General features: G+C 48.4%; 1 protein-coding gene and 2 non-coding genes across 3 annotated transcripts; all 3 read left to right on the forward strand.

Moving 5' to 3' along the window:
• Positions 1–10,900: 10,900 nt before the first annotated feature.
• LOC137964979 (cytochrome c oxidase subunit 3-like) lies at positions 10,901–12,874 on the forward strand. The gene is given in 4 exon segments (XM_068811402.1): positions 10,901–11,371; positions 11,608–11,639; positions 11,641–11,683; positions 11,995–12,874. Coding segments are annotated over 4 exon segments (1,329 nt in total). The 3' UTR covers positions 12,778–12,874.
• A 1,397-nt stretch (positions 12,875–14,271) lies between these two features.
• On the forward strand, positions 14,272–14,343 carry TRNAN-GUU (transfer RNA asparagine (anticodon GUU)). The gene has a single exon. It is a non-coding gene; the product is annotated as a tRNA-Asn (tRNA).
• A 1,160-nt stretch (positions 14,344–15,503) lies between these two features.
• Positions 15,504–15,586, forward strand: TRNAY-GUA (transfer RNA tyrosine (anticodon GUA)). The gene has a single exon. It is a non-coding gene; the product is annotated as a tRNA-Tyr (tRNA).
• Positions 15,587–19,817: the final 4,231 nt, after the last annotated feature.

Here is a 19,817-nt window from a genome sequence, read left to right on the forward strand (position 1 = left end):
TCTGTTAACCAATGCGCCCTACCCGATATATAGAGCCATTTCATGAAACTATTTCATATATCAAAAAGCCTGTCTCTAAGACGAGACAAAGAAAGGAATACAGATCATCGAGTAGTCACAACCTACCTCTACAAGCTTTTACAGTTCATTTGTAAAGCCTTGCCCAATTTAGTTATTCTCGATCACCAGATTGAGTTTTTCAACAAAGGAGAAAGAGCAAATCGGAAAACTTTATAGTTAGCTTGTACTCGTGAGGCGCTAGCTTCTCCAATGCAAGTATCAAGCTGATAGGCGCTAGGTTTCCCTTTGGGTAGCGAGGGAGAGTAAGCGCTTCGCTTAGCTCATGTGGGTCAAAGAATTAACATAATAATAGGTCCAGCTGCCCATTCCAGGATAGGCCAATCCTTTACCATGCTATGTCCAGGATGTTGAAGCTGTGGAAACCTTCAATTGCATTGAACCTGCTTTCGTTGATGATTTTCTGTAACATTCTCAAATAGGATGAAACTTGTCGATGTCAAACAAAAGAAAGGGGAGCAGCATGTGTAGCTCTTCGACCAGGTAGTTAACTCACTTAGAGAACCTTAACGAATGAAAGATTTGCCTATCAACCCTATTAGCTACTCCACTATATGAATGGGCTCGTATCCCATAGCCCGCCTAAATTTGAGTACGGAAGAGTACGGCCCTCCATCCTCATCTCAGTTAGGGCAGAGCATACATACTAAAAGCGAGTACATACAATGAGACAAATGCGCATTTCTTTCAAAACTTCCCACATTCGGAGCAAAGGCAGGATCCACTCAAACAGAATAGAGCTTGCTACTGGGTGGGGTGTGAGCTCGCTCCAGCCGAGCGAAACACCGCATGACTTTGTTCCATAACCAGCTGCTGTTCCTATTCTTCAGAGGAGAGGAAGTTAGTGAACGGAGGAGGGCACGTCGGCTTTCAAAGGTCAGGGACTACGGTAAAGGACCGGTTGCTGTTGTTCATCAAGTCGAACCGGAAGAAGTCAGATTTAGTATGAACCAACGAGCCAAAGGTTTATGCTCGCCACGGGAAGCAGGTATTCGCTTGTCAGCTCTAGCCTTCCCTTGCCTTGCCTTCCTTTTGACCCATGTGGATTCTAAACCGTCGCCTTCCCCAGCTTGTTCTCTGTCTGTGGTTACCCTATTCTGGCTAACAGCCTATTTGTACTAACAGGACCAGGACCAGAACTTCTTGTTTCCTCGTCTGGGCCGGCTTATTCAAATAATGCCTGAAATGCTGGCTATATAACCGCATCAGCAGCTGGTTCCAGGCCAACTTGAAAAGTAGGATATCTTTCGGGTAGGAATAGAGGCTCTTGGATTAGAGGGCAATCATTCAGTAGCGAGTCGATCCACAGAAAGCGAGGGATTCATTCCAAAAGGAGTAGGTCATCATCACGGCCACCCACCGATATGCCGAGGGAATCTGATACTGGCCAGGAATCGAGCCTTGCCTTTATGCTCAAAATACTGGGTTTTTGTCTATTATATTATACATATCGATATGAGGTCAAGGAATAAGGGTGAGTGGTCCATTCCGTCATCAGCTCTTAGGAGATGCAGTAAAGGATATCCAGCTAGGGGAGGGAAGGCTGGTTTGACCAATAGTCATCAGCTAGTCAGGTATGAAAGGAGGGGTGACTCGACTGATAAGGTTATCAGGAATCTCAATAGATGGGCGGAAAGGGGAATAAGTTCCCGGGATAAGTGGGAACATTGCGTCATTCATCACTTCTTTCCGGTTGGTATTCCCGGGTCGCATCGAACAGTCTCTTATCTTTGGATTCAAAAAGCACTTCACCGAAAGGCGGGGATGAAAACTCCTCGCTCAGCAAGAGATGTCTTTCACCGGCTATTGATCTCCTACCCATCCGGAGGGAAGGATCTTGCTTAGTCTTATCTTAGTCCGATTCTGTCGCCGGTTCAGGTGGAGCGGGGAAGCGTTCAATCAGCGGTAGGAGATAGGAGATGACATCCACTCGTCAAGTACTAATCTCTCGCCAACTCCTCGATACGATATAAGAACTGGTTATTCCCGGATAGCAGTCTCCACGACCGGTGTCTTGGAGGTGGATGGATACTATCTTGCTAAGGATAGAGTTGTGGAATGTAGATATCCCGTGAAGTAGGAATGCGAGCTGACCCCGGCAGGTAAACTTTCATACCGGAGATTCCGATTGAAGAGGTGGAGGTATGAATCTCTTTGACCGGACTTGAATGGACATGCGATTCGGTGCTGCAACTCCGGGTTGCTCTTAAGAATTCTCTTCTAGCTTAAGTATCGGAGGAATAGGTACTGTACTGCTTTACTCAGTATGGCTGATACGAGGGCTCCCTAATCTAATATTGAAATTCTTAGTATTACTAATCTCAGTCAAAAATTGGATTATTTGATACTTCTCGCTCAGACAAAGCAAACCTATAGTCATCCGAGATGTCAACAACGCTCGGCATGAAACAGGAGAGAAATCCACCGTCCCTGCCCTAACCTAACGCGGAACCTCTTAGCGAACTCAAACGCCCCTGTCTCCGAAATGAGGGATTTCTCTTCCGAAATCTTAACCCGGAAAGACAATGAGCGTATTCTCGAGCGACCTCGCTGTCCCCGATGACAACATCGTAACCAAGGATAGCGTAATACCGAAAACGGAGGGCCTCGGCGAACTTCTTTCATTAATGAAGCGAAGCAACGCGGCCGGCCCCCCAATTCTCAACCCCGACCTACACAAGTTGTTTTAGAACCCACATTTTGAAAAGTTCTGTTAGGTTCTTAGTAGCAGTCGGCGACCTTTTTTTCTTCTTTTACTTCACATAGCTTTTCGTCTCCTTGATAGCTGGAAGTTCTCCAAAAGTATGAAAAGCTGGAGGACTTTGTACCATCCATTCCGGTGTGGTTGGATTCTGTTCAACAGCCCAAGGACTTGGAGCACATCTTTTGTTGTTTCCACTGCTTGAAGTGATTGTTACGACCACGAAGAAACGACGAATCCCAACTACGGATATATAAGGGCCAGAACTGCTAAGGGCATTCCATCCAGCGTAAGCATCTGGATAATCTGGAATGCGACGTGGCATACCCGAAAGCCCTAAGAAATGCATGGGAAAGAGGGTCGGATTAACCCCGAAAAAAGTGATCCAAAAATGGATTTGACCTAAAGTTTCAGGGTATGTCCGACCAAAGATTTTACCCACCCAATAGTGAAATCCTGCAAATAAAGCAAAAACGGCTCCCATAGAAAGTACATAATGGAAATGTGCAACCACATAATAAGTATCATGTAGAGCAATGTCTAGCCCAGAATTTGCCGGGACTATTCCAGTGAGTCCTCCTATGGTGAACAAAAAGATGAACCCTACAGCAAATAACATGGGTGTTTTGTATTGTATTGAACCTCCCCACATGGTAGCGATCCAACTAAAGATTTTGATTCCTGTGGGGACAGCTATGATCATGGTAGCTGCGGTGAAGTAGGCACGCGTATCAACGTCTAAGCCCACAGTAAACATATGATGAGCCCGAACAAGAAATCCAGGAACACCTATACTGATCATGGCATAAACCATGCCTAGATACCCGAAGACCGGTTTTCCCGAAAAAGTCGATACGATATGACTTATGATACCGGATCCAGGCAGAATGGGAATATACACCTCTGGATGACCGAAGAACCAAAAGAGATGCTGGTATAATATGGGGTCTCCCCCTCCTGCGGGATCAGAAAAGGTTGTATTAAAGTTTCGATCGGTTAATAACATGGTAATTGCCCCTGCCAGTACCGGAAGTGATAATAAAAGTAGGAATGCTGTCACTAGAACGGACCACACAAAGAGGGGTGATCTATGCATAGTCATTCCAGGTCCACGCATGTTGGAAATAGTTGTTATAAAATTGATAGAACCTAAAATTGATGAAACACCTGATAGATGAGGACTAGAAATTGCTGAATCAACTGCTCCTCCAGAATGGCTGGTAATACCACTTAAGGGCGGATAGACCGTCCACCCAGTGCCGCTACCCACTTCTACTAAGGCTGGGCTTAATAGGAGCAAGAGACTTGGTGGCAACAACCAGAATGAAATATTATTTGATCGTGGAAATGCCATGTCAGGTGCACCTATCAGAATCGGAACAGACCAATTACCAGATCCACCTATCATAGCCGGCATAACCATAAAAAAGATCATTAAAAAGGCGTGAGCCGTTATTAAAACATTATAAAGTTGATGATTCCCACCAAGAATTTGATCGCCGGGTCGTGCTAATTCCATACGAATCAGTACTGAGAAGCATGTGCCCATCACTCCAGCAATGGCACCGAAGATGAAATAGAGAGTCCCTATATCCTTGTGGTTAGTGGAGAACAGCCATCGGACCGGATTTGTCGTCAAATTGAGATTCTTTCGCTTTATTCCTTATCAGAGAGGGGCCCCTTAGCTTAGTAAGCGGGGCTTATTTAAACGAAACCCCAATTGGAATGGGGTGCAGTTGTTTTAGGTCTTCTCTAATGGAGGACATACAACTGCTAGTCCGGGAAAAGACTGTTCAAGGAACTAAAGACCCGTCGTACGGAACCCAACATTCGACTTACTATCCTGTTCCAGCTGGGATGCGCGCGCCTTAGACTAGCGCACAAGCCCCAAGTAGTAATAGGCGCCGTAGGCTCTCTGTATACTAGGGGCGGAGCACCAAGTAGTAATAGGCGCCGTAGGCTCTCTTACTACAAGGGGCGGAGCACCAAGTAGTAATAGGGGGCACTTGCTGCCATACGCACACTTCGCACACGCCCGCGGGCGTGTGCTTAGAGTGCCCCAAGGCCCTCTTTCGATTTTGGGCCCTTTAGGCACCTTATAGCAATAGTGGCACACTGCTGGTTCGGTGGCAGCAGAGGCCGCGTAAAGGCGCTTTATAGCCCTATTGCGTAAAGGAGCCCAACCAAAGCGGGCCCAAAGTAGCAATAGAGCGAGAAGCGCACCTATCAAGCGCCTTATAACAATAGGGCAGGCTTGAAGCGTGCTACCTTGGGCGAGGGTTGGTGTGGCCATGCGGGCAAGCGAGAAGCGCGCTTTAAAGGGGCGCTTATAACAATAGGGCAAGCTTTTGACGCGTGCGTAAAGGGACGTCAGTAATGCTTGACGCTCCTATTGCGATTGTAGGCTTGAGGCTTTCTACCTGATAGCAAGAGTGCGATAAGCGCATTACCTTAGGCGAGGGTTGGTGTGGCCATGCGGGGGGCGAGAAGCGCGCGTCAGGTGCGTAGCCCTGTAGCAATAGAGCCGTGAGGCGCGCGTCAGGTGCATAGCCCTGTAGCAATAGAGCTTGACGCGCGAGAGGGGCATGTGCGCATGGCAGCAAGTGGGCTTTCGCGCCTTTATGGCTTGGGGGGCCTTAGGGCTTGTGCGCTAGCTTACGCGGGCTCAATCCGTAGGTCAGGGCTCCGCTCACTGGGTCCGTTCTTCTTCTTATATATACGCGATTCCTCGTTGGTGATCTATCTTGCTTGCGAGACTTCCGGTCCGGGCGCAGAAATGAGAAAGCAGCCAGCCCATATGATATTGAGGATGAGAATGACATTGATCAGGCAGGATAGGTGTTGCGTTCGAGATAGATAGATGAAAAGAAACTCTCGGAGCACCACTAGGCTTCACACAAACCCAATGTTTCTCGGCCTGATATCACTCGAGGCTACTTTCCGCCTCTCTCTTCTCTCCTTTAACAAGAAAAAACCACGCTAACTTATGCTTTCTGTGTTCGTTCGCCTTAACTACGTGATAACTGAATTTATATATAAAGAAAGAAATTTGAATATATACGAAGGCCTTTCCTTAGTAGTTTTAAGGTAGCCATGGTTCAAAGAAAGGCGTGGATCTAAGGTAGCGGTAGCCTTACCTTAGTCTCAGATAGATGGTCGCCCCTAGTAGTAGTAAGTGAGTTCCTTAGTACTATCTGGACGGACGGACTGGATGTGCGCTCCTAATTCCTACAGTGACCAGAGTAGATGTGAGCCCTTAGACTCTAAATTATAGCACTACGTGAACACTAATAGCAAGACATTAAAAAAAAACAGAAATTGTATAATTCCTTTGACTCAGATGGCACACCTGGCAGAGGAGGTTGCTGTGCTGAGGAGGGCGATCAGTCATGGCGCAAATGATTCAGGCCAACAAGCAAGTCAGGGTGCCAGAGCCGAGAGTGTACACCGGGACCAGAGACGCTCAGGTGCTAAAAGGAAAGGGGCTCTGGGACATGGAGCCATACCTGTCGATGCTGCGTTTGAGCGAGGAGGCTAAGGCGCAGATGGCTGCAATGTACCTCGATGCGGACGCAAAGCTATGGTGGAAAACCAAAGTCGAAGAGATGGACTGTGGCCGCTGTTCAATCCGGTCATGGCAGGAGTTGAAGGCCGAGCTGAAGGCACAGTTCATGCCTGGCAACGTGTCCTGGATGGGTTTTGCAGGCACTGTTCAATCTGAAGCCGGTGCGGTGCGAGATGAATGTAAATCAAGTCGTTATTGATGCTGGATATAAAAAAAAGCCTTTGTTAGTTTGCCGAGGAGGACAAGCTATTCTTCATTCAGGGGCTTTCGCACACTTCTAGCGCACAAGCCCCAAGTAGTAATAGGCGCCTACGGCTCTCTGTAGTAAAGAGGCTACGCACCTTGTAGTAAGAGGGGAAATGAAACTATTAGCCTAAAAAACCCAACAATAGAGCGAGCAAAGCAGTACACTGAAAGCAGTGCACAGAGAGCAGTTCCGTAGCAGTGGTAGGGCTGTAGCTGTTCTCTCTTCCTTTCCCTAGCGGTAGTAGAGCTAGAAAGAGACAAAGCTACAAAGAGAAGTGCTTTTAAGGAGCTACGCAAAAGAAAAGCGGTGAAAAGCAGTACAGTAGGTCAAGCAGTAGAGGCAGTTCCTCCGCTAAGGTAGTATAGCTGTTCTCTTCTCACTTGCCTAGAGGGATTAGCTATAAGAAGCAAGACAAGCTCAATACAGAGCTAACTAAGCAGTAGCCACCTGAAGACAGAAGAGCACCTGAATAAAGAGCCAACCATCTGACGAGTAAAGAGCTAACTATTTAACGAGTAGCATCTCTTTAGTGTCTAACCCTCTCGGAGTTGTATACAAAGATTTTGACCTCAAGCTATAGCGAGAAAAGGTTCTTAAAGGCCTCTAAACGCTCTTATACGGGGACTTATCCTGTTTTATTTATGCTTAGCTCGACAATCCCAGAACAGCAGAAATGGTAGCTTACTGACATTGCAAGTAGTTTCCTTTGAGAGGTTTCCCCTTGAGCTTGTTGATTCCCTACTCCTATACGTAGAGCTAGGAGTTGTTCCTCACCTACAAGTAGTAGAGCTAGTAGAAGTTGTTCTTCACCTCAAGAGAGAAGGTGCTTCACTTCACTTCATAGCGTTGAGCTACACAAGGAAGAGTCAATTTTCTTGGTTGGGAAATAGGTGCTTTTCAATAGCGAGTTGTATTGTCGATTAGCAAGCAGGACCTAGCAAGGAGTGGAGTGGCTATGATAGGTTTCCTTGAGGTTGTTTCTTCCCTTTTGCAAGTAGAGCTAGTCTATCCCAGCAAGCTTCAAAAGAAGGCCCCTGCAGTCAAATAGGCCTCCTCTGTAGTAAAGGTGCGCAGCCCCTTGTAGTAAGAGAGCCTACGGCGCCTCTGTAGTAAAGGTGCGCAGCCCCTTGTAGTAAGAGAGCCTACGGCGCCTCTTACTACAAGGGGCGTGTGCGCTGTGCCCGCCCATTCTGTCTCGCCCGCCTGCCGGCCCATGAATTCTTCAGAACGGGCCGGGCGGACGGGAAACGTCGAAGAAGTGCCTCGACGCGCCTTTCCACTACTTTGACTCCTTTTATGCAATTATGAACTCCACTTGACTTTCTCGATTCCAATGCAACTTATCCTTTTGGAGCTGACGTAACAAACTACGCGAGCCGGACGACGAAGCCAACAGAAATCCTATCCGAATACAAAAAAGAAAAGGCAGAAACATTATGGTGGTATACCAGCCGCCTGTTCTGGAACTTCCAGTTCCAATCGGAGCATATAGATCCGTAAATGGATTTGTATGTATAGCCACTTCAGTCGTGCTCGTCGTTTCTCGAATGGAAAAAAAGTATCTTTTTTCTGGGAACATGGTCAACCAGAAATTCTTATGAAAGCGATTCTTCATCCACCGATGCAGAAAATGCTCCAGTTTTCCATTCTCATATGAGGCCGGAAAGTTTATTGGCAACAGGTCGGCACGAAGTGCTGAATCATGCTCAAACATGAGCCGATCGTTCGTTAGGGACGGAAAATAGATCATCAAATTCCCACAAATGGAATGAGAAGTGGGTCCATGTAAATGATCGAGACCTCGCAAACAACAACGCTCCTTCCCCATATGGAGTTCGGAACCCAAAGGCAATCGTTGAGTGAACTGTATCTTCTTCGTGTTAGTTGACCTAAGCCGCACCATTACAGCTGGGGTGGGGCTCGGCCTCCGAACCGTACGTGGGACGAGTTTCTGCCTCATACAGCTCGGGCCGAAGACCGGGGGAAGTTTAGGAGAGATGGTCCGACCCAGCAGCTGCCGGTCGGGACGGACAGGAAACGGGGCTCCGCTTGCTTCTTCACAAGCTCCGCCCCCCCAAAAAAACCGACCCTATAGCGCTAGCGCTTCGCGTTCTTTCTATTCCATCCCATTCCATTCCGGGATAGGCGGCTAATACTAATCTAAATTGTAAAGTAGTCGTCGTCTGACCAATCGGCTCGGACACCAGACCGCTAGCGCACAAGCCCTAAGGCACTTGCAGCCCATTCTGTCTCGCCCTAAATGGAATGGCTCTCTTAGTTACGCTGCGCCCCGACCCGAGTCCCCACGTCCGCTTTTCTCCGCCCGCAACACTTGAAGTTGGCTTTGCCAACACAACATTAGGGCCGTCCCCTTCATTCTATGCTGACCCCGGCCCGGGCTGGCTTTTTGGGAAGCCCGTTCCCACCGCGCTCACGGCCCGGCTGGCCTGCCTGCGGTAGTGGGAATTCTCCCGTTCCCTGGTCAAAGGGTTGGTTGGATGCGGGATCTACTCCACGAGGAGCGGTACGGACGTAGATGATATCATCACGACCTCTCTTTTCGTACCGCTAGGGATGCTTAACGCCACTTCGCCAACTGGCGTTACCTGCGCTTTCGTCTCTCTCAGTGTGGTCAGCACTGGGTGTTTCCGAGCTGCGAGGCTTACACCCATTCGCATTAGTTCATCCAAAGTTCCTTACCTTATGCACGAATTTAGGAATAAGCCATCTTCCTATCAAGGTTAAGGAGTCAACTGAGCATCTCAGCGGCGGGATTGAATACCCGGATTGAATCAGAGTTCACGCCGCCCGCCCTGAACAAATGGGAGGCGTGGGCCACAGGTCGCACATAAGCCGCCGGGTCGCACGACAGAAGAACACCCAACATAAAGATGCACACTCCTCCATGTGAAATATGAATCCTCATTGGAGCTTTTTGGTAGTAGTCGTGACCAACAGCCATCAGCAGTCGGCTCGTTGGTAAGGCGAGAGCTTCAAGCCCGATTTCTTGTGGCACACCCCCCACACAAGCACCACCCGAGGAAGGGGGGACGGGGAAAGCTACAGGCCCAAAACCTTCGACCCTTCTTTCTAAATGGGGGTGCCCGGGGCACCTCATCTTGTCATTTCGTCGTTGCTCATTCCCGTTAGGCCGAAGTGTTTGGCGTTTCCTTCTCCGCGCCCGCTCACGCTTCGCTGACCTATCGCGTGGTAAAGAGAAGAGAGTACGAAAGAATAGTAAACAGAGCACACCGCAGAAAGATGAGAAATATGACAAGTCCCCCATGGATTCGAGAAGAAGGAAATTCAGAAGGGGAACGAAACGAAATGAAGCGTTTCTAGCTCTAGTTTCGGATGAGCTTCTCCCAATTATGTCTGGGAATAGAATAGGGCGACTTGCTCTGACCAACACTCCACTTTTGGCTCTGTCCATGGAGCGTATGAATTTCCTGGAATGTAGATAGACCAAAAAAGGGAATTCAGGGATAGGAATAGGAATTATAGTACCATTGGAAGAAGGGGCACCTGTGGGAACATCTCTACTGACGAACCATTTCAATAGTACGGGTGCTGCCGTGCCACGAGGCACGACCATGGAAGTAATGAAAAAGAAGAAGTTCTGTAGTTGGACCATTGATTCGATTCCGTTCTATTTTCGCTTCTCCAGAGAAGATGAGACGCTAAAAATGAAAGTGTTCGCAACGCATACCGAAAGGGTACCAATGAAGCCGACTATTAATGACTAGTTCGAACACTTTAAGCGGTTTGATCCCTTATTTGATAAGACCGATCTTTTTAGTATGACACAAAACCAAACCGAAATAGTTCGGAGCCAACAAGCAACGGCCCGCATGGCCACACCAACCCTCGCGTTAGCGCAGCCGTTTGATTGCTCCCCCTAATCCCTATGAAAAAGATCGATCAGCTGGAAATCTCGCTTAAAGTACCAAGAGAAGCTTAAACAGTATCTCAAAAAGAAAGAAGAATTAATTGAATAAAATAAAAAGAAGAAGTCATGAAGAAGTTCCAAATGAGAGATTTTGCGTATATATAATATATACAAGGATTGGCTCCGCCAAAGTAGTGCTTCATGAGCGAGGCGGCATCTCTTTTCGCCCTTATTTGTGTTTGTGCGTGCATCTTTCTTTCCTTTTAGCTTTCCGCTGGTTAAGAACCAACAAACAACCTTTGTTTTCGTGTAGTTCTGTTCTGCACAACTTGTACATTGTACAGGAAGGACTTGCCGCTAGCGCACTGCTGGGGCCCAAGTGCTTGCTGTCTGGAGAGATTCATTTTCTCGGATTCAATAATGCCTCAACTGGATAAATTCACTTATTTCACACAATTCTTCTGGTCATGCCTTCTCCTCTTTACTTTTTATATTCCCATATGCAATGATGGAGATGGAGTACTTGGGATCAGCAGAATTCTCAAACTACGGAACCAACTGGTTTCACACCGGGTCAACAACATCCTCCGCAAGGACCCCAACAGTTTGGAAGATATCTCGAGAAAAGGTTTTAGCACCGGTGTATCCTATATGTACTCAAGTTTATTCGAAGTATCCCAATGGTGTAACGCCGTCGACTTATTGGGAAAAAGGAGGAAAATCACTTTTCTCTCTTCTTTCTCCGAAATAAGTTGCTCACGAGGAATGGAAAGACACATTATATATTTGATCTCGAAGTCCTCATATAGCACTTCTTCCAGTCCAGGATGGGGGATCACTTGTAGGAATGACATAATGCTAATCCATGTTCCACACGGCCAAGGAAGCATCGTTTTTTAATCTCATTATTACTTGGTCGTTCGGAAGAGAATCTTTCTCGATCAGAATAGTGGAATGGAAGGCACTACTTTGGGCTCCTTTTCAAATCGCCCCGCGAAGACGGACGTTCAGAAAGGTTCTCGAGATTCTCAATCAAATCAATCGTCCAGGCGTGCGGGAGCGAGACCAAGCCGAGCCACTAGGACAGTCAGCCCTTCCCACGTGTCAAGTTGAATAAATGAATGCAGCCTCAACCAGAGAGATCAACCTGCGCGTTTTCGCGGGCCGCCGGCGGCGCAGAACGAACTAATCCGCGACCGGCAAGTTTTCCTTTTCCGGACTGAATTGTGAGAAAAATGCTTGCTACAAATCAAAGAAAGCAAAGAAAGAAGGTCCATTTTCCCACGTAGTTCGTCGGTCAAACCAACGCGATTTTCTTCTCAAAGTCATAGAGAGATCTTTTTCTAGTCACACTTTTCTCAATGCAATGAAAGAACCATCCCTTCCTTCCTAAAAGTTTGTCCTGTCAGATAGAAAGAAATTTAGACCCCGCCCTTCTTTACCACTTGAGGGGGTGGGGGTGAAGGGGGGGTTTACATACAACCGGGACTTTGTGGTTTATGATGGAATCTCAGAAACATTCTTATCATTTGGTAGATCCAAGTCCATGGCCTATTTCGGGTTCACTCGGAGCTTTAGCAACAACCGTAGGAGGTGTGATGTACATGCACCCATTTCAAGGGGGTGCAACACTTCTCAGTTTGGGCCTGATATTTATCCTATATACCATGTTCGTATGGTGGCGCGATGTTCTACGTGAATCCACGTTCGAAGGACATCATACCAAAGTCGTACAATTAGGACCTCGATATGGTTCTATTCCGTTCATCGTTTCGGAGGTTATGTTCTTTTTTGCTCTTTTTTGGGCTTCTTCTCATTCTTCTTTGGCACCTACGGTAGAGATCGGAGGTCTTTGGCCCCCAAAAGGGATTGGGGTTTTAGATCCTCGGGAAATCCCTTTTCTTAATACCACTATTCCCCCCTCATCCTCCGCTGCCGTAACTTGGGCTCATCATGCTATACTCGCAGGAAAGGAAAAACGAGCAGTTTACGCTTTAGTAGCTACCGTTTCACTGGCTCTAGTATCCACAGGCTTTCAAGGAATGGAATATTACCAAGCACCCTCCACTATTTCGGATAGTATTTATGGTTCTACCTTTTTCTTAGCAACTGGCTTTCATGGTTTTCATGTGATTATAGGTACTCTTTTCTCGATCATATGTGGTATTCGCCAATATCTTGGTCATCTGACCAAGGAGCATCACGTTGGCTTTGAAGCAGCTGCATGGTACTGGCATTTTGTAGACGTGGTTCGGTTATTCCCATTTGTCTCTATCTATTGGTGGGGAGGTATATGAAAGAACGAATAAGTGGATTGAGGAATGAAAGCTCGAAGACAAAGAGAACCGGGCTTTTCCAAAGAATTACTGCAGCTTTCCCACCCCCTTTGATTAGCATTTCAAAAAAAGTATATACTTCCCTACCTAATCTCTCTTTATTCTTGCACATAAATGTAGGGATCGAAGAGATTATGGCTGATCATGTTCACCAAGAAATGATCCGAAATTTGATCTTGGTCTATTTGAGATTGTTCCTTTTAATCGTAATCAAAGATCTTTTTTTGTTAATCGTTTCTTTTCCAAACTTTTCGAAGAACCTAATGGATCGAACTAATCCTTGACTGCAACGAAACATATCGGACTTGCGTTGCGGAAGGAACGTTCTGATAAGGAGGCTGAGTTTAATTGCAATTAGGGGAGCAAGCAACCTCGTTTTGCCGTTTCCTTCAAGGCACGGCCCTGCTCACCTTTCGGAATCTTTGATTCATGGCCGGGGAGATCAAGGCGCAGATCGGTCCGAAGCGAGCAGCAAGCTGGTGAGCAAGCGCACACGCCCCTTATAGCAATAGTAGCCCTGCGGGCCCCTTTGGCTACTATTGCTATAAGGTAAGGGGCTTTCAGCACCAAGGCCCTCTTGCTACAGGGGCAGCAGACTGAGAAGAGTGCCCGGCGGCTTGTGCGCTAGCAGCTTCGCTGCTCCGCTCGTTGCTTGACTTGCCTGACTCCATAGGGGCCCAAGCTCTTGCCGGCAGCCGTCTCGCTCGCTCACCTTTTGAAGCTGCTTGAAGTGATCGCTGTGTTCAAAAATGACACGAGGATATGAATGAGTAGATGTTGGTCGAAAACGAACGTCTCTCATTCACAATGGAACAGAATGGTCTCGCTCGATGCGTCATTTGATTTGGTGTATATTCACCATCAGAGTTCTCTTCGAAACTCAAACCCCAACCTATAAAAGAATGCTACAATGTTCGAAATTCTCAACTTAACACGCCCTCTCACTTCGCGACCTCCCACTACTTCATCTACCGAAATGACCGGGCAGATCTCATGTATTCTAGCATTCAACAAGCTCATGATCCTTAGGCTATACAGCATGGAGCAGGCAGAGAGATGAAAACCTTCTCCTGCTTGCTTGATCGGAATCGATTCTATGATTGAATAGCAGACTACTTTGTAGTAGAAACTCGGAGAGACAGACAGAGAGGGGACTCTCTCATACCTGCAAACTCCTAGGATTAGAAGCCTAGTTTTTGGCAGGAATAGTTCCAGCCTTTGTTGCCCCTCGGTAGAGTGAGTCTACTTAGCAGGACGCAGAGATCGATTGATCAATATGCATCTCGAGAGTGGATGGTTGACCGCCGCCCCCTTGTCCTGGAGGCTCTCCGGCCGGGGAGGCAAAGGGGATTGCTATCGTCACCTTTTCTCCCGGTGTATGTGAAAAAATCAAAGTGACGAACCCGGTCTGCGGTTGGTCCAAAGAACGAGAGTCGGCTTCCTTAAGGGAGTTCTTCCTCAGTAGCTCAGTGGTAGAGCGGTCGGCTGTTAACTGATTGGTCGTAGGTTCAAATCCTACTTGGGGAGAATTGATAGTTATCGCTTTTCTGACCTAGCGACCCCTGTCCTTCTCCCGTGTTTCTAAACTAGCAGAATCGTCAAACGGGACATCAAAAGTGGTAAGTTGATTGTTGGAAATGTCTTCCTCACTCTCGTATAGGTGAACTTGGTTCGTTCAATTCTTAGGAAGAAGAAGGATCCACTGGGAATGAATGGGAAGACTGGAGTAGTATCTTCATTAGGCTCCAGGAATTAGTCTCCACTAGCTCCATTCGAAGAACGAACAAGAAAAGGGTGACTGTTTAGGTAGGATGGATGTGGTCCAATGGCTAAAGCTCTGCCAGCTTCTTGTAGACTGGCAGTCTCCGAGTTGTTTTTGGGTGGGATGGTAGAGTTTTTCTTCGCCACTAGTGGCAACGAAGTCCTTGGTAATTAGCAAGGGGGAAGGAAGATCTCCACTCATTCATTCAGTGCCTGCGGTAAGGCGCGACCCTAAAGAATGCGGGGGCAAGCTTGCTGTAGCCCTATTTTAGTAGACTAGTAAGCGTAAGCTATTTAAGTAGGCTCGAGAAGGGTAGGCTCGCTGCTTCGCTCAGCAGAAGAGTACGCGCGCCTGACACTAGCGCACAAGCCCTAAGGCACTTGCAGCCCCTTTACGTAAGAGGCGCCGTAGGCTCTCTTACTACAAGGGGCGGAGCACCTTTACTACAGAGGCGCCGTAGGCTCTCTTACTACAAGGGGCGGAGCACCTTTACTACAGAGGCGCCGTAGGCTCTCTTACTACAAGGGGCGGAGCACCTTTACTACAGAGGGGCACTTTTTGAAGCTGGCTCGTTCATTCACTTGCTCATGAACTCGCTGCTTCGCCAGAAGCTACTAGTCGCCTCCTTTCCTCCGCGGAAAGATGCTTAGCCAGAAGCGACGAAGGAGGGGGGCTGGGGAAGGCCGACGACTACATGAGGGGGAAGCTGTCGGATTAGCTTTGCCCCTTGCTTTACAGAGATTGTTATGAACTGACTAAATGACTAGATTCTCCCGGAACGCTAGCTAAGCAATCAAACGGCTGCGCTAACGCGAGGGTTGGTGTGGCCATGCGGGCCGTTGCTTGTTCCCTTCAATCAAATCAATAAGAACGCAGCCCTCCTTCTTATTCAGGAACCCATTGAGGGGGGCCTCGGCCAGGGAAGGGGAGAGTGGCCGAGTGGTTAAAAGCGACAGACTGTAAATCTGTTGATGGTTTTCTACGTAGGTTCGAATCCTGCCTCTCCCACTCCGACTTAAGAGAAGAGAAAGGAGGCATTCGTCAGCGTAGGAAGGCCAACCGAGCGAAGCTCTTTCTTTTTTGTGGCCGTGCCGTGAAGTGAAATTGTATCGTATGTTAGTTAGAGAGGTTGGCGAACTACTACGATCTATAGATTCCCCATCTATATCCAATCCCAACGAGAATAGAAGCGAGTCGCTTCCGGCTTGTAGTCGTAGTCTGTTAGTCTCTGTAGTCGGCATTCCTACACGCACGCGTCCGCCAGAATGCCTCCGCAGGTTCGGGACGAAGCCAAACCGAGACATACGATAGGCGAAGGAAGCGCCCCCCATTTCATAGCGCCTGGGGAAGGCAAGTGTGATCGAGGATTGGAGAGGAGAGGTGGAAGAAAAGGCTCGGGATGGATTTAGGAGTCTTTGTGCGAGCCGTATGCGGTGAGAGTCGCACGTACGGTAACGAGGGGGGTTCGCGTCTATACGTGTAGTGTGGTGGTTGGGCCTACCCACCCTCTTTGTTCCATGATCTATGGGTCTACTGGAGCTACCCACTTCGATCAATTAGCCAAGATTTTGACCGGATACGAAATCACTGGTGCTCGATCTAGTGGTCTTTTTATGGGGATTCTTTCTATCGCTGTAGGATCCCTATTCAAGATCACTGCAGTTCCTCTTCGGGCGGCTGTAGGACGGACAGCCGCCTATAGGTGGTAGGGTAGGGTGGGTGGTACCGCTCTGATTGCGGCCAATCTTCCTAACCGCGCGCGGGCCGGGCTTAGAGCGCGTGAAACTCATCACTACCTCGTAAGGGCGTTGAAACCATAGCATGTTACACGAAAGCGCCGCTTTCTCTGGAGTGTTGTCACACAGCTGCCCGCCTAGAAGAGCCACTCGCTCTGTAGTGTTGTCACACAAGATAAGCACTTAGCCCGCCTGCTGGCCGGGCGAATCGAAGTGATCTTCCGGTCAACTGTCCACCCAGTCAAGTGCAAAAAACACAGTGGAATCACGCAACGCACGCAGCTGGTGTGCTTCCTGCCCACGAGGAAAGAAAGAAGAGCGACAAGGTTCAGTTCTGATTTGACTGTTTGCAGCATGGGAGCTGATTACCCAAAAAATCCCTGGGAACAATGAGAAAAAAAAGATATCTCGGTAACGAAAACTATAGGGGGCTGTATTGGCGAGATCCAACGGTGAACAGCTGCCCAAAAGAAAAACCGCCTGGAAGTCCGAGGACCTTTAGTACCGTACCCTACCCCCGAACCAGCAGCTTTCGCGCCAAGCAAGACCGCCCTTGTCCCTTTCCTTTCTCCATTCAGCCTCCTTCTTTGCTTTGTTCCATTCCAATAGAGTCTAAGGCAAAGCGTCAGTGGTTCGTATGCCTACCTTACCTACTTGACGAAAGGGAACGAACTTCGTTTCGTTTCCGGGTTGATGGATGAGGGGAGCCTCACTCTTTCCTTTTGATTATGTCGTGACGCTTTGGTTACCGGCGAACGCTTCCAAAGGCGACCCTCTAGAGTTTCCGGCTCTTTCCTAGATTGAAGTAGCCTAGCTAGCTAGCGCACAAGCCCAAAGGCCATAGGGGGCACCGCACACGCCCAAAGTAGCAAGAGGGGCCTACAGCCCTCTTGCGACTTTGGGCTACGCACCTTTACCTTGTCGCGCGCTTCTCGCTTGCCCTATTGGGCCCTATTGTGTAAAGGCGCTTTATAGGCAGGCTTCTCGCTCTATTGCAACTTTGGGCGTGTGCGCCTGACGTGAGAGGGGGGCACTTGCAGCCCGAAAGAAGTCACTATCAAACTGCTCGCCCTACTGAAGTACCAAAGGTGCGCTCCGCCCTAATTAATTGGTTTGCGACTGTTTGAAGCTGAAAAACTCCTGCGCGCGCCTGACACTAGCGCACAAGCCCTAAGGCACTTGCAGCACACGCCCAAAGTAGCAAGAGGGCCTCTGCTGCCCTAAGGCACTTGCAGCCTTAGGGCTTGTGCGCTAGCTTGACCTTGGGGGCCCGCTGGCTTTGAGCGAGCGCATCCGCGCTCCGCTCACTGGGGAAGGAAAACGCTTTCGGAGATCGAGATTTTCTTTCTTTTTCATCGAAAACGAAGAAGGCCTACGGTGCGTGTTATCTGAAGGGCGAAGAGAACACGCTTTTTCGACCGCGGTGGTATGATTGCCGGGCCCTCTCCTCGTTCCGCCCGCAGGCCTATTGGGATAGCAGCCTTCGGGCTTTGCCCGCCCTTTCTAATAAAGAATTCCGGCTCGGCCCGGGAAAGCGCTGGCAACAAAAGAAAGGAAGGGGTCCATGTAGCTGCTGCGCCCGCCCCCTTATAGCAATAGGGCAGCAGGTTCGGCATCTACTACAAAAGAGAGAATCCACTTCAGATAACCACGCCTCTGCTAGGCAGCGTGTGGAATGGCCAAGAGCGGACCTTTTTGGATATATAATCCAAGTCGAGAGTGGAGTTACGGGAACAGCCGTCTGATGGAAAACCACTTTCACGTTCGGTTCAGAGAGCACTTTTTTCGTTGAGAATTCCTCGTTCCCTTTCGTGTGAATTCCCCAGCGGCGAATTAACAACTTGTGGGGCCCTATCTATTCCATCTCTCGAGCCCCGAAGAAAACCCCCCTCCCCTTCGGACTCCATATCTCTTTTGACTCTATATATGTGGGCACCTGATATCTATGAGGGTTCACCCACCCCGGTTACAGCATTCCTTTCTATTGCGCCTAAAATCTCTATTTCTGCAAATATGTCACGTGTTTCTATTTATGGTTCCTATGGAGCTACATTGCAACAAATCTTCTTTTTCTGCAGCATTGCTTCTATGATCTTAGGAGCACTGGCCGCCATGGCCCAAACGAAAGTCAAAAGACCTCTAGCTCATAGTTCGATTGGACATGTAGGTTATATTCGTACTGGTTTCTCATGTGGAACCATAGAAGGAATTCAATCACTACTAATTGGTATCTTTATTTATGCATCAATGACGATAGATGCATTCGCCATAGTTCCAGCATTACGGCAAACCCGTGTCAAATATATAGCGGATTTTGGCGCTCTAGCCAAAACGAATCCTATTTCGGCTATTACCTTCTCCATTACTATGTTCTCATACGCAGGAATACCCCCGTTAGCCGGCTTTCGTAGCAAATTCTATTTGTTCTTCGCCGCTTTGGGTTGTGGGGCTTACTTCCTAGCCCCAGTGGGAGTAGTGACTAGCGTTATAGGTCGTTGGGCGGCCGGAAGGTTGCCATGAGTAAGTCAGTTTGGGGGACCGAAGGCTGTTCTCCGTGCACCGGACACGTAGCTTACCGAATCAGTTGCGACACGGATGGGAATGCATGCTACGAAAGAAAGGGTCGATAAAGAGACATCAACCGTCTACTCAATATCCTTGGTAGAGTCCACAATCACTACACGAGATGAACCTGGGTTTGGTGAATTTCAGTTGGCCTTAGGTGTAATAGGACTCCCAGTTACTGCGCGCGATCGTATACTGAGGTGCTCCCCGCCGGTTGTTGGAACGACGCGAGCCGGGCCGGGCCTCGATTCAGAAAGATGAAGGGAAAGAGGTGACTAATTCCCCATCTCATTGGGGCGGAAAACGAATCGACATCTCGATGTGATACAGCCTATTCTTTTTTTGTTGGGAAAGAACGGCGAAGTCCATCCGAACCTGAAGAATAAGAGGAGAGCAAAGCGCCAATGGCGCGCGAAGCGCATGCGGAACGGGCACGGAGAAAAAAAAAAAGTGTGTGGAGGAGAAGCAGCCGAGCTCATTCCCTTCGCTTCCTGGGCCCAAAGCAGTGCAGTGTTTCCTGGCCAAATCAAGGATTTGGGGCTTCTTGCTACATTATTTATATTTAGATGTAGTAAGATATATGAATAGAAAGATAGATCCTCCTATCCGATTGAGATTATAATATCTAAAAAAGAATCGATTTCATTCAACGTTTGATTCAAAGAACTGCGCTTAGCCCCCCCGCTCATGAAACGGCTCTGCTGCAATGGATGGCAGAGGGTCCGTAGTACCCGAAGCACTGGAGTGATCCAGTAGCCGGGAAGGGGCCTAGAAGTGCCTACGTATACACCACACTACACTTGGCTCTACACATTTACAGAGCTAACCCCTGTCCAGTGTCTGGCAGAGCGGCGGGGGGCTTCAATCCTTACTCCTTATCCCCAGCCCAGGCTAATGGGGCCTTACTTATTCAGGGGGGAGAGTTTAGCCTCGAGAAG

This window comes from Aristolochia californica, unplaced genomic scaffold (assembly GCF_029961685.1).
Source record: "Aristolochia californica isolate CCGP_79_NKW_82.1479 unplaced genomic scaffold, dmAriCali1.0.hap1 SCAF_480, whole genome shotgun sequence".
In the NCBI taxonomy this organism is placed as follows: Eukaryota; Viridiplantae; Streptophyta; class Magnoliopsida; order Piperales; family Aristolochiaceae; genus Aristolochia; species Aristolochia californica.